The sequence below is a fragment of the Bos grunniens genome, chromosome 16 (assembly GCF_055505025.1).
Source record: "Bos grunniens cultivar Pamir isolate PY7600 chromosome 16, Bosgru_T2T1.0, whole genome shotgun sequence".
In the NCBI taxonomy this organism is placed as follows: domain Eukaryota; kingdom Metazoa; phylum Chordata; class Mammalia; order Artiodactyla; family Bovidae; genus Bos; species Bos grunniens.
In genome coordinates this window covers 15,296,993-15,312,112 of record NC_141180.1, presented here as the reverse complement: position 1 = coordinate 15,312,112, position 15,120 = coordinate 15,296,993, and the positions used below count along the sequence as shown (strand labels likewise).

The window sequence follows — 15,120 nt, the reverse complement described above, 5'->3', positions numbered from 1 at the left end:
AATATTTCCATAAATACAAAAACAGATTATTTACAAAACTTCATTACTGATGAAGTTTTATAAGATATAATTATAAGATATAATCATAAAATCTACTGGAAGGCCAAAAAGCAGGCTAAACCTCTGGTAATGAATATACAGTGAAACCACTAGAGGCATTTTATTTAGGGTTCCTACAAGAAAGTGCTGAGGTAGCAGCATCTATAATCACAGGCTGCACAATTCTCAGACTCTGCAGTCAGCTGGTAAAGATCTCATGAGCGTCTTCTGTGTGGCAGGCACCGTGCAAGGTGCTAGGGATAAAACTAGATGAAAACAAACACCTAACTTGCCCTTCTGAATCTTATAGTCCAGCTGAGGAAAACGTTTACAAATCAACACAAATAAACAGAAAACTCTGTGATGCAAGCTATGGTATTGGAAAGAATAATGAGATTTGAGGACTTCTTTCAGAATGTGCTTCCCTGATGGCTCAGAGGGTAAAGTGTCTGCCTGCAATGCAAGAGACCTGGGTTCGATCCCTGGGTTGGGAAGATCCCCTGGAGAAGGAAATAGCAACCCACTCCAGTACTCTTGCCTAGAAAATCCCATGGATGGAGAAACCTGGTAGGCTACAGTCCATGGGATTGCAGAGAGTAGGACATGACTGAGCGGCTTCAGTTTCACTTTCAGAATGTGACACTTGAACTGAGATTTCAAAGATAAGCAGAATTAGTCAAAGAAGAAAGAGAAGATGAACTTATTATAAAACCAGAAAAATGGAAGGAAATAAAGGCACACAGGGAGGGACAGAAGGATACGTATGCATACACCCTGACCAGGTAGGATTACCTGACATGGGAAGCTTTAGATAGTTTGTGCTGGGGGTGTGTCAGGGGGAAGGTGGGCAAGGGGGAGGAGTTCCCACACGTTCTCTCAGCTGTGGAAAAGGTACATTTTAATTTGACATTTAGGGAAACTAAAGAACAGAAAGCAGTCTGGCAGCTTGGAGCTCATTTATGCTAGGCTACCCTAAGTTCAAGCAAAAACAAAAAGAACCTTCATTTCTAGACTGCATTAATCTAGTTTAGAATATGAAAAGGTGTGGGGCTATTTTATATAGTAATAAAGACTGTGCTTTTGACAAAGAATCACTCTAGGGTTACATGTTACATAATATTATTTTGGAAACCTAGCTAAGGATAAGGAAACAGGATGGGGTAGGCTCCAATCGAGATGTGGAGTAGGATGGGGAGCTCTCCTCCTCCCACAAATAACAGGAAAAATACATCTATGAACAGAACACATCTCACAGAACACCTACTGGACACAAGCAGGAGACCTCAAACCTGAAAGGACAAGAAAAGTCTCTATCAGGTAGGACGAAGAAAAGAGAGGATGGAGGGGCAGGACGTGTGCCCCTGGGAGGGAACTAAAGAGAGGAGAGGCTCCCGCATCCTGGGGAGCCCTCTCAGATCAGCGGGGACAGAAAGGGGGGTTCAGAGGCTCAGAGGCGAGCACAACCCCCATCTGCGGCAGGCAGAAGAGACGCCTGCACAGACTGGAGTACTGCTGCCCTGCGCGCCCCGGCCTCAGACACGTGTCCGTAGGTACGGGCAGGGCCTGAAACTCAGCGTTGAGTGCGCAGTCCACAGGAAGGGCACTGCTGTTGGCTTGTGCACAAGGCCTGAAGGGGGCTGGAGTGCGGTATGGCCGCAACTGGGGGTGTTTGCAGAAGCACCTGGGCCACCGTAGAAGTCAAGCACCATTGTTAAGTGGCACACAAAGGGAGCCCCTTTCTCCACTGCCAGCCTCTACCCATGCAGGCTCCAGGACAGTATACCTCACTTACTGCCTCAGTGGCTTAACAAACGCAAATCAGTATACACAGGATGGATAAACAACAAGGTCCTACTGTATAACACAGGGAACTATATTCAATACGCTGTGATAAACCATAATTCAAAAAGATACACGCACCCCAATGCTCACTGCAGCACTGTTCACAACAGCCAGGACACGGAAGCAACCTAGATGTCCACTGACAGAGGAACGGATAAGAAGATATGGTACATATATACAATAGAATATTACTCAGCCATAAAAAAGGAATGAAACAATACAAATAACCCCTCTGTAGTAGCAATAACTGGTTAGAAATAAACTAAGTTAACCTTTTATAATTAAAAACAGAATCCACAAGACATAGAATTAAATTTATTATGAAATCTTATTGTTTAATATTATAAAATCTCAATGAAAAAATAAGATCTGATTCAATTTACAGGTAAGTACCTGTATGTACCTGGATGGAAAGTCAATATTTAACAAAACCTTCCTGTTTAGATGTAACACATGCAGTTATACAATTCCAAAATGAATCCCAATTCTACTTTTTGGACTGGATAAGATTATTTTTAAATTCCTATGGAAGAATGTACATCACAGAGAGGTCAATAAATTCTGAAAAGAATTAGTGAGATGGGAGCTGCCTGAAGAGAGATTAAAATGTATTCAAAATAACAAACTATTTTATTATTAGCACTGGAATAAGCAAATAGATTAGTGTAAAAGCAGAGCAAGTCACCCAAAAACAGATCAAATATATGAGAATATGTGATACATAGCAAAGTGGCAACAATCAGCTAAATAAAAATGACAGCTGGAGAAGTACAAAAAGAAAGAATCTACCACACCACTACAAACCTTCATTCTAAGGGGCCTGTGTAATGACTACATCATTAAATTCAGGGATGGTGAGTCAGACATGTGGAAGTAAAAATGAATGAAGAAAATCTCATGATACAAAAAGAGAGAGAGAAAGAAAAGAAAAAAGTTTTAATAATGAAAGGACAAAGAAACTTGGCAAAGACTTCAAGACTGGCTGTTCTACAACCATTCATTCATGCAACCAGCATTTACTGACAAAAAGAAATACAGAGCTGAGACACAGGTAAAGAAGTACAATGTAATACAAATGTCAAAAGTACAACTATATTAAGATGTTGGGACTTTCCCTGGTGGTCCAGTGATTAAGAATCTACTTGCCAATGCAGGGGACACAGGTTCAATCCCTGGTCTAGGAAGATCTAGCAACTAAGCCTGTGTGCCACAACCACTAAGTCTACACTCCAACCCCTGCGCTCTGTAACAAGAGAAGCCACGACAAAGAGAAGCCCATGGCACCACAAATGGAGAGTAGACCCTGTTTGTCGTAACTAGAGAATGCCTGCGCACAGCAACAGAGACCCAGCACCGCCAAACTAAATGAACACAAACTGTTAAAGAAGATGTCCATACATTTTATCTATGAGAATAAGAGAAAAAATTCATAGAGAAGATAGCACTAAACTTGGTATTAGAATGACGAAATGTTTTTAAAGAGGAAAAGGCTATGGGAGTGGAAGCAGGATAGACAAGGCACTTGTGGAACGAGGGAAGACGTGCAAATGCAAAGATGCAAGAGAAAACATGTGGTGACTGAGGAAGAGAGGCTGGAGTCCTTCAGTGTTAACTCTACTAACATTTCAGCTGCCCCTTTCCAAGCAAAGACGCCATCTGTTTACATACTAGATTCACCTCCTCAGAACCAAATCCTTTCCAATAGAAATCTAAGTTCTACAGATCAACTGAAGGACAGATTCATCCCATCACATTCAGTGAAGGATAATCGTAGGAAAAGGAACCTGCCACAGGTAAACCTAAGGCCGTTCAAACCACTGGCCCTTTCTTTTGTTTCCCCTGTTCTGCCTGCCTCTTCACCAGACAGACGCAAATGCAAAAGTAGTTCTGAATCTCTGCGTCCATGCAGCTCTTAAGGCACTGGAAGCCGACACTATAAACTACAAAATGACGATGTATTCAAACTTTTAAATGCTGATTTTTTTTTCCCCATCTTGAGAAATACTACTGAGAAAAGTCAACTGAATCTTAATTGTAAATTGTTTCAATTCAGATCTCAAGGTAACAGTGTCTTTTGTTTGCGGGCACAGGGTGGGAATTATTATTCAGCACCTTTACAAATTCTAGAAATTCTGGAACCGGACACATGACAGACACAATATTAACACTTCTGCGGATAACTTAACTTTTAGAAGTGTGACTGGTTTAACCTGAGAAAGCAGCATTTCTACTTAATAAATTACTAATGCTTTATTCTGAAGAAGAATGTATAATAATTATCTGGACATTTTTGCTAGGATATAGGACTGTTGAAGATATTTCTCTTATCAATGGCTGGGATTTATCAGAATTAGAAGGTGGGAGTGGGGGCTTGTTCTGGAGTCTATTTTCTGTATTGATACGTGGGAAGACTGGCTCCATCAAAACTGACTTTTTAAGGGAAATATGTATCTGTGGAATGAGATCTTTAGAGAAAACAATCTGGAGGACATTTTAAATCGTTCAGATTTTATGGCTGCTATTATTTGGTGTACTTAAAGAATCCTACCTAGTATCCTTGTGTGTGTGGTGTGCTAAGTTGCTTCAGTCATGTCTGAGTACCCTTGGTGGCACAATAAGGCCAGATACAGAGCTGGGAGATTTTTTTTTTTTTTTAAGGAGGGTGCCTTCATGGCTTTGTTCAGTGTTTCTCAAAGTATAGCTGAGTGCAATTAACTGGAATGCTTGTTTAAAATTTCAGATTCTGATCCCCTGCTTTCAGAGTCTGATTCAATATTCTGGAGTAGACCTCAGGAATCTGCACTTCTAACTACTACACCAGCTGATGCTGAAGCAGAAGAGAAACACTGATGCATGCAGCAACAGCACAGATTAATGGCACCCACTACAGATGTCAACTTAGAATATTTTCCTAAGTAAATAAAGCAGTTGATTTAATAAAACTATTATCACTGACTTTTGTTACACTGATAAATATTAACAATTATACTATAACTCACAGCTGACAGTTAATAATGCCCTACAGTTCTTCAAAAAGTTATACAAAAAGGGGAATTTTTCAAAGCTTTTTGTCAAAATATCACACTATAACAGAATCGCAGTCAAAAAATGGACAGACTATCAAAACTTTAAAAAATATATAATTTAAATAAAGCCCTTTTACTGCAAGGTCCTTAAGGGAATACTGTTATGCTGTTCAGACTTTTTTTTAAATAGCATAACTGATCTCTTTTCATATCCTTTCTGTGGTATAGAAAGCACATGCTTTACCACAATCTCATAGTCCTAACCCTCACACATTTCCTACAGATATATGGGTTTTAAAAACAAGTCGATACTTTAAATAGTTTATACTGCATTCCAATAAAAAGTGATCAAAAGTAACACATGCTATACAACAATGTCTTCATTAGAGTAACTCTTGCATGGATATGGACTAGTGAATTCACCTATTATTTAATTAATAGAACTTGTTATGACAGGATCAGTAAAGAATCATCATTATGGGACAGCTGACTAGGCATGAAAATAATCTAAGTACTTTAAATGATGTATTATCATGGTAGCCACTGAAACAATATATACATGCACACGCATGTGTGTATATACATGTATATACACATGCATGCACATATATATAATTAAGGCTTATTAAAGATACTTACTACTATTAATAATGTAGTTTGGAATCATTTTACCTTTTAATATTGCTGCTGAAATTCCAATGGTAGCACAAAATAGGGGGGAAAAAAGCAAAGGCATTAAAGAGTTACATGGAATAATAATTTGCCTGTGTTTGATGTGCCAAAGTGCATATAAAGATCTAACTGAAAAAAGGGCTCAGGAAGAAAAAAAAAAAAAAAAAACAGGCACATAGGAGGATTTAAGAAGATTAGGAATCCTTTCTATTCTGTTCTATTTACACATCCTTAAGTACATATACCCTACTCACTCCATACTGCTTAAATAGTTAACAACTGAATGAACCTCAAAGAAGAATAAAGCAATACAAGAAGACAACCCAAACACTGACTTGGCCAGCACTAGATTATTGCTAAACTTTTTCTTTTTTAATTGTTCCACTTGGCAGTTATACTGAATTGAGTAAGTTTCCTACATATCTGCCAAACAAATATCCCAAACATCAACAACCGTGTACAAATCACACAGCTTTATCTGTTGCAAGCGAGGTAGGAGGACTAGTGCTCTCTCTATAGGAGCCTCCAGTGGCTAAGAAAATGGCCATTAAAAGCAGGATTACGGACTACGTCTGATGGTTCACTTTCCCTCATTTGCCCGCTATCCCTAGATGTGAAATTGTAAAACAATACTAGTGAGACCTTGCATTTATACAATAATTTGGGTTTCAAAGAGCTTTCAATTTACGAACAAAAATTTTGGCCCAGAGAGGGATATATATACACTCTCATGAATTAAGGCATGCTATCTTGTTCTTCAGGCACTAGCCAGGCATGTGTAACTCTTGTAACTTTCAAGTATCTGTGTGATGAAATTAGATCTCAATGAAGAGAAGCTGCTAGATTTCTACGCCTTCACCAAGACACTGGTTATTTGATTACAGGTGGCTTGGTGAAACCCAATTACTATTATATCATATATAACACCGTTCTATATAATTAATCTCTTTTTACTTCTTATTCTAAAAAAAACCCAGAGGATATAGTATCTGTGAAATTGAATGGTGAGCCTCCGTGGATGTTAAAAATGACTCTTAATGTAATCTCTTGTATTTTTATCACTGGCAGAATAATAGCAAAAATTATAAATTACGTATAAAAATATAATTCTAATGACATTCTAAATCAGCACACAAAGCAAAATAAACATTTCATTACTCATCTTTCCAAAAGAAAAACGTATTTTGAAATCACCTTCTACAAATTTTTACTTCTTTTACCAGTGAACCATAAATAATCATTTTGTAACTCATTTTTGTCAAGTGAGAAAAATTAAGGCAAAGCAGAAAACAAAGCATTTTTTACCCTTACCTCGATCTTTTGCTTTGTCAGAAAGGAGCACTTCTACCTCCTCATACTCCCGGATGGCATCCAGTATGATACCTCCTTCTTTGCTGAACAGAAACAGCATGGGGATCGTGATGTCATCTGTGTCCTTCCCGTCGCCCGCCATCTGGAACAGAGGGGCAGTATCGCTGCTGCTCCCCTCATTGTCATCTAGCCAGAGGACAAATAAAAGCAAACAGCAAGCGTTCATCCATTAGAAAGGCCCAGCTGCCAACCTTTACTATTTTCCCCCTGTCGACATTAATTTGCTGCATTAAGAACCACAAAAACATTCACACTTGTGGGGTCCATAATTCTACTCCTAGAAATGTACACCGAGGAAATAATTCAAAAGAAGCAAAATGATCTATGCCTGAAAAAGTTTACTGGAGTGCTTTATACTTGTCAACAACTGTAAACTGTAAGTAAATTATAATGAACTACCTGAGGGAACACACAGAAAAACTAAATGTTATTATTACATAAAAAAGGGAAAGTACAAAGTTCTATGATTGTGACTATAAAAATTTCAGATGCTTATGAAAAAGCCTAAAAAGGGAAAAATTCAGAGACCTGAATTACAATGACAGAATAATGAAAATTTTATTGTTATTTATGATTTCCTCTAATGGCATTATATTATGTATTTTTAAAACACTCTTCACAAGGAATACTTATGACTAGACTGAAACACTATTCTGACTTTACACTAGTTAAAAAATAACAGTATGGCTGCTAATTACTACTCTACTGGAGATGTCACTTATGTCTAGTCCTAATCTCAGATGCCAGTCTCCCTGGAGAACCTGTCTGTCACCTCTCAGAGAGCTTGCATGGACAAGCCCTGCTAAGTGGAGAATACCATGCAGAATCACACCCTTCAATAGTAACTGACCAGACAAAGGATGGCTACCTGACCCCCAGTGTCTCCAGGAGATTTGGAAGTGGCACACTTTCAAAAATAGAAAGACTTTCGGTTAGCAGTGGGTAGAAGTCCAGTTAAGTGACACAGACTGATGGCTTAGGTTGCAATTTTGGAAAAGACCATTTTGGAACTGCTAGGTAAAAAGAGAGCAGGCTGGTGAGAAACTGCTGGTGAGAATGAAGCAGAATACCAAAGAGCTGCAGAGAAGAGTCCAGGAGGACCCATAGATAGAGACAAGAAAAATGCTAGCCGTCATGGTTCCTGATGATTTTTGGTTTCCACTTCTAATTCCTTAGAGCACTCAGTTGTATTTCTTACTCACGGGTTCAACGAAAATAATCCATTTCCATATAGTAAACAAACCTCCTTTACACTAAATAAACTGTGTCTTGTAGACAGCTGATTTTAATCTATACTTCTGGTATTTGGGATAAAAAACAACCAAGTTCTAATTTGCTCATTTATATACAATTAAAACCACTCATGACCCAGATAATCACGATGGTGTGATCACTCACCTAGAGCCAGACATCCTGGAATGTGAAGTCAATTGGGCCTTAGGAACTATCACTATGAACAAAGCTAGTGGAGGTGATGGAATTCCAGTGGAGCTATTTCAAATCCTAAAAGATGATGCTGTGAAAGTGCTGCACTCAATATGTCAGCAACTTTGGAAAACTCAGCAGTGGCCACAGGACTGGAAAAGGTCCGTTTTCATCCCAACACCAAAGAAAGGCAATGCCAAAGAATGCTCAAACTACTGCACAATTGCACTCATCTCACACGCTAGTAATGCTCAAAATTCTCCAAGCCAGGCTTCAGCAATATGGGAACGGTGAACGTTCAGAAGTTCAAGCTGGTTTTAGAAAAGGCAGAGGAACCAGACATCAAATTGCCAACATCCGCTGGGTCATCGAAAAAGCAAGACAGTTCCAGAAAAACATCTATTTCTGCTTTATTGACCGTGCCAAAGCCTTTGACTGTGTGGATCACAATAAACTGCGGAAAATTCTGAAAGAGATGGGAATACCAGACCACCGGATCTGCCTCTTGAGAAACCTATATGCAGGTCAGGAAGCAACAGTTAGAACTGGACATGGAACAACAGACTGGTTCCAAATAGGAAAAGGAGTACGTCAAGGCGGTATATTGTCACCCTGCTTATTTAATTTATACGCAGAGTACATCATGAGAAACGCTGGGCTGGAGGAAGCACAAGCTGGAATCAAGATTGCCGGGACAAATGTCAATAACCTCAGATATGCAGATGACACCACCCTTATGGCAGAAAGTGAAGAGGAACTAAAAAGCCTCTTGATGAAGGTGAAAGAGGAGAGTGAAAAAGTTGGCTTAAAGCTCAACAGTCAGAAAATGAAGATCATGGCATCTGGTCCCATTACTTCACGACAGATGGGGAAAGAGTGGAAACAGTGTCAGACTTTATTTTTGGGGGCTCCAAAATCACTGCAGACGGTGACTGCAGCCATGAAATTAAAAGACGCTTACTCCTTGGAAGGAAAGTTATGACCCACCTAGACAGCATATTGAAAAGCAGAGACGTTACTTTGCCAACAAAAGTCCTTCTAGTCAAGGCTATGGTTTTTCCAGTGGTCATGTATGGATGTGAGAGTTGGACTGTGAAGAAAGCTGAGTGCAGAAGAATTGATGCTTTTGAACTGTGGTGTTGGAGAAGACTCTTGAGAGTCCCTTGGACTGCAAGGAGATCCAACCAGTCCATCCTATAGGAAATCAGTCCTGGGTGTTCATTGGAATGACTGATGTTGAAGCTGAAACTCCAATATTTTGGCCACCTGATGCGAAGAGCTGACTCATTTGAAAAGACCCTGATGCTGGGAAAGATTGAAGGCAGGAGGAGAAGGGGATGAAAAGGATGAGATGGTTGGATGGCATCACCGACTCTATGGACATGAGTTTGGGTAAACTCTGGGAGTTGGTGATGGACAGGGAGGCCTGGCATGCTGCACTCCATGGGGTTGCAAAAGAGTCAGACATAATTGAGCGACTGAAATGAACTGAAAACCATTAGAAACTAAACAAAATGCTTCACCAAAAACAAAAAAAAAACTTCAGGGAAAGGAGTTACAACATAAGAAAGTTTCCACTTAGATGTTAATTTTTTAAAAATTAAGGACCACTTCTTTTAATTATTTACTTACAGATCTCAAGATAGCATTCTATAACTAATAGCTACTAATGAAAGCATTTGATTTGACAAATTTTGCAGAGTACAGAATACCATGAAAATTAGACTTTACCAAAAAATGGGGAAAATCTAAAATACTCCACATACGTTCCCAACTTTATTTTTTCATATTTTTTAAAACTCAGTAAGATGTCTAAAATATTAGTAGTGGCAAGTATTAAATTCTTTAATAAAAGTAATCTCAGAGTGGAAAATAACCAAGGATTAAGAGGTGATTTAAGTCATCCATCAGCAAACTCTCTCTGTAACTGCTCAGAGAGAGAATATTTTATGCTTTGTTACTGTTACCACCAGTCAACTCCAGCACTGTTCTTAAAAGCAGTTACAGAAGATAGGTAAACAAACTGATGAGCTGTGTTCTAATAAAACTTTAAAAAAAGCAGTGAGCCAAACTTGGCTTGCAGGCTATAGTTCGCTGCTGCTGCTGCTGCTGCTGCTGCTGCTGCTGCTGCTAAGTCGCTTCAGTCGTGTCCGACTCTGTGCGACCCCACAGACGGCAGCCCACCAGGCTCCCCCGTCCCTGGGATTCTCCAGGCAAGAACACTGGAGTGGGTTGCCATTTCCTTCTCCAATGCATGAAAGTGAAAAGTGAAAGTGAAGTCGCTCAGTCGTGTCCGACTCTTAGCGACCCCATGGACTGCAGCCCACCAGGCTCCTCCGTCCATGGGATTTTCCAGGCAAGAGTGCTGGAGTGGGGTGCCATTGCCTTCTCTGCTAACCACTAATTTATTAAGCAGAACTTTTCCTAATGTTAATATTTAACTATGAAATTCATGCATTCATTAAATCAACACTGTAGTGCCCATATAGGATAAGCAAAAAGAATAATAAATATTTTTTCAATGAAATAAATCCTACTATTTTATTTTTACCCATATCAGTAATTTTAGGAAATTTTATTTCCATTATCTTCAAACCTCACAACCACCTAAAAGATGTTTATTACCATTTTCACTGGAGCTAAAAAAATTCTACTGATTAAACAGGTAGACAATCTAAAGGTTACAGCATGATTTTGTGGGAGAGCCAGGAACTGCACCCCCATGTATCTGATTCCAAAGCTTGCATCTGTGTGGAGGAATGGATATTTTCAGTGACTTATTTTAAGTGACTTAAGGTGGCAGGTGTAATTCTTGCCCCTAGGGGTTTTGGATCTCATGGGCACCATTTCTGATCCATGGTATCAGGTGTTTTTACCATCACTCCTGCTGCACCTTCACATCTGACTCAACTACATTTATTGGCATTAATATATAGAAACTCAGATTTAGGTGTTCAAACACCTAAATGAGACATATACAAATTATTAAGAGAGTCATTGGATTACCTATCCAATATGCTGGCTAGTGAAGTAAAAACAATATGAAAAACTCTGATAAAATTTTGGAAAATGAAAGAAAAACCCTAAAGATGATGTTTTGGTTTTTAATGCAATGACATGGAGGATTACTTACCAATAACAATGCCACCAATGGCTCCAGCATTCTGTATGTTGCGTGCCTTTTCTGCAAACATGCACTGCCCTCTTTGTATCAAAGCAATTTTTCCCATCACTGCTTCAGGGTTAGTAAGTTCTGAACAACCGTTGTATGGTTTACTGCTTGCAACAAATCCTCTTGTCTGTCAGAAATAAAAAGTTACTTGAATAACTTTTATCTTCTCAAATCACTACCATGTCATTAAAATTCAAAATCTAGAGCTTTAAGGAGATCTCATTTCTTTTCTAACAATAACACATCCAATACACATTTAGCATAAATTTTTGCTTTCAACATTTTGCATATCATAGTCCCCAACCAATATTTCTACTGTACTTTGCAGTTTATAAAAGCATTTTTACATAAATCACTAAACCTGATCTTTATAATGACTCTGAGTTAAATACAGATAACATATACATTTTACATATGGGGAACTGAGATTCAGCTTTCATAATTTGCTCAAGGTCACGATGTTAGAAAGTGGTAAAGTTAGAGCCTGCTGGCAGACTCACTACATACCCAAACCCATACTTCAACAGCTGGGAACCATTTTTAAACCATCACTGGTAACCAGAAAAATTTTTGAAAGGGGAAAAAAAATGGATTTAGTGTACATAAATCTGCAAGCAATTCTTCTTCCTAGAAAAATTAAATCCACCAGAGAACTGATTTTAAAGATGTGAGTGTAAACATGTTTTAAGACCCTTCTTGCTCTTAGAATGTAAACTTCATGAGGGCATAAACCTTCATTGGTTTTTATAAACATGACATACAGCAAAAATCTAAAATAGTGCCTAGAATAAGAGTTGTTGAACAAGTCAATCTACTATAAACCTCATAGCTTTAAAGTATATACTAGAAAAAGTTTAAATTAGCGGTAATAGAGTTCAAAGACCATTGGTTTTAGATGATCAGGATATCTGAGTTCTGGTCTAGTAGCTAGCTAGCTTTGCTACCAGTCAGTCAGATAGTTGAACTGTGAGCTTTGTTTCCTATATTAAACTAAACCTATAGGATAAACTAGCTTAGTGGTCTTCCAAGTTTGCTTAGTGGAACCTCAGCATCTGATGCTCCTCACAGCCACTTGTCCAGAGCACTTTCGCTTTAGCTGTTCTTTACATTAAGCCTCTGAGTTAGATTTTTTGTTCAAAGAAAGGTTCCAGTAGTTTAAAAGCTTGAAAACCATTTTTAGATAAGCTAAAAGCTTTGAATTAAGAGTATGTGAACAACATTTTAAGTAAAATTCTATAACCATATTGCAAACATAAATTATGACTCAATATTTTCAAGATATGCTTTAATCTCCTTTAATCTAGAAGATTAAATATTTAGGTGTTTTAAGTAAGTTAAAAATACTAAATTAGAAAAGAGATTAAGAAATTAACAACACTTAAATACTATCCAAGTTCAACCTCAACAATATTCTAAGTGCACACACCTCTTTATGTTTCGACAGGTCTGGCCCAAACTGTGCTGGGCCAGCAGTTAACACTACCCGGCCAAAAAATGGGTGGGAAACAATTTGTACAGCTCGTGGAGGGAGCTGCTGTTCTTTTTGTTGCTGACTTGACAATTCAATCATCTCCTGCATAAACCTCAACCCATCTTCTGCGTCAATCGAACTAGCAGCCTAGGAAAGAAACAAGATTAATTTTATCCTTTCTAGAAACTCAACTTTTTTATTTCTTAAATACTTCTGCAAATTTACTCCTTTCAGTTTTGGTCTCTACCAAATATTTACGGCCTTATTTCTTCTAAAAAATATTGCTTCTGGAAATATTTTCTGAATGTAACACCTGAAATTTTTATTAATGTCTCTTTCACTGTTTTATAAACCACTTTTGATACAAATTGAGAACTGGACTTCTGACCAAAGGCTCAAATGCTCACTTTGCTTGTTTTCTCCTCTGGTTATCCTTTTAAGAAATAAACCTCATACCTGACCTATACTCCCCTTCTTTGAAATTATGAACCAACAACCAGATTATATTCAAGGAATAAGTATCAGTCACCTATTATATCCTAGAACTTGACTAGGCACTAGGGACATAGTCTTTTACTTTAAGAAGTTTGTATCTAGATAAGAGATGTAAAAATAGCTACAATAAAATTTCTCAAGAGGGAAAGTAGACTAGGAACATAGAGAAGGGAATGAATGACTGATTTTGCCTGTGTGTATCTGGAAAATGTTTGGAATGACTCAAATTGCATCTTAATAGAGGAAAAGTTGAAGAGTGCCTGACTATAGTAGGAAAAAGATGAACTCCTAACACTTTACAGAAAAAGTCAATGGAACTTGATAGGAGATAGAAGATAGAGGAGAACAGAGAAGAGCTGGCAGACAGAAATTCAAGCCTATCCTGAGATTTCTAGTTTTGGTGACTTAGAGAATAATGGCAGGGCTGTCTAAGATGGAGAACAAAAAGGAAGAGAGAGATAGACTGTGGTGGAAGCAGGGAGAGAGAATTAATTCAGGTTTGGACAGACTGAGATCTGAGATGCAAAAATGGATGACAGGTAGATTAAAGCTGGGTTTAAGAAGTAAAGTTCACAATCAGGATTACATACAGATGATCCACTGGAGAAAGAAGTAGCAACCCACTCCAGTATTCTTGCCTGAGAAATCCCATGGACAGAGGAGCCTGGTGGGCTATAGTTCATGGGGTGGCAAAGAGTTGAACACGACTGAGCATGCATGCATACACATATATCTAAGAAATCACACATACAAAGATGATGGTGGAGCTTGTAGAAATAGATGATACTATTGAAGAAGAGTACAGAAAGAAAAATATATGGTCCAGATTCTTTGACAGTGCCTATACTGAGTGGCTGTGCCAAGAAAGAAGAGTTGCAAAGGAATCTACAAAATACTGAGCGGAGTATTTGGAAAGATGTTGGGATGCCCTGGAAGACAAGAAAGGGGTATGTTCTAAAAAGAGAACAGTCAATAATTAAATGAAAGGTCAACCATATGAGGATGAAGGGGCCACTAGCTGGCAACTATGTCACTGGTGACCCAAGTGAAAGCAGGGTCATTAGAGATGTCATTCCCTCAGCTGGGACGAGTGAAACATAAGGAAGCAGACAGAAGATTCTTTAGGGAAGCATGGGTGTGGCAAGAATAAAGATGAGACAGAAACCCGAGGGGAAGATGAGGTGGTGAGAAGATTGAATTAGAGATTAAGGGATATCTGAATATGATTCTACTTCATTGAAATTATTTCTCAAATTGTACTTTTCTCAGAATTAAGGTAGGAATAAGGTGGATAATTTAAAGATCTCAGGTTATGAAATCTTTTAAATCAAAAATCAATAAAATTTTCCCAAAGACACATGTTATGTTGCCTAGGCATAGATAAATAAATGCATATTTTGATTAATGAATGAAATATTTAATACTCCTTGGAAACTAAAACAGTGTAAAACAGAGACATAAATAGTAAAACTAATGATTAGCTTTTAAGACTATGTCCTAAATAGTGGAAAGACAAGAGACTGAGAAACAGAAAACTTAGATTTGAGTCAGTATTTGACCTCATCAACACAGGCAAACCAGCAACCTATTTGTGATTTAACTGATTT

At 38.3% G+C, this 15,120-nt stretch overlaps 1 protein-coding gene and 1 long non-coding RNA gene across 7 annotated transcripts in view; one reads left to right on the top strand and one right to left on the bottom strand.

The window, feature by feature from the left end:
- The window catches only part of LOC147356212 (uncharacterized), a 30,911-nt gene extending 26,088 nt beyond the window's left edge, over positions 1-4,823 (top strand). Inside the window, exon 2 of the long non-coding RNA XR_015143143.1 lies at positions 4,622-4,823. This is a non-coding gene — a long non-coding RNA (uncharacterized LOC147356212). The remainder of the gene's footprint in view (positions 1-4,621) is intronic.
- The window catches only part of EDEM3 (ER degradation enhancing alpha-mannosidase like protein 3), a 73,026-nt gene that overhangs the window by 4,497 nt on the left and 53,409 nt on the right, over positions 1-15,120 (bottom strand). For 4 of the 6 annotated variants that reach the window (XM_086343409.1, XM_086343408.1, XM_086343410.1 and 1 more), the window contains exons 17-19: positions 12,974-13,165; positions 11,509-11,674; positions 6,891-7,076 (exon numbers count right to left, since the gene is read on the bottom strand). In XM_086343409.1, the coding sequence (XP_086199535.1) occupies positions 6,891-7,076; positions 11,509-11,674; positions 12,974-13,165 (544 nt within the window). The remainder of the gene's footprint in view (positions 1-6,890; positions 7,077-11,508; positions 11,675-12,973; positions 13,166-15,120) is intronic. The other 2 variants (XM_086343412.1, XM_086343413.1) reach the window with 1 other exon arrangement.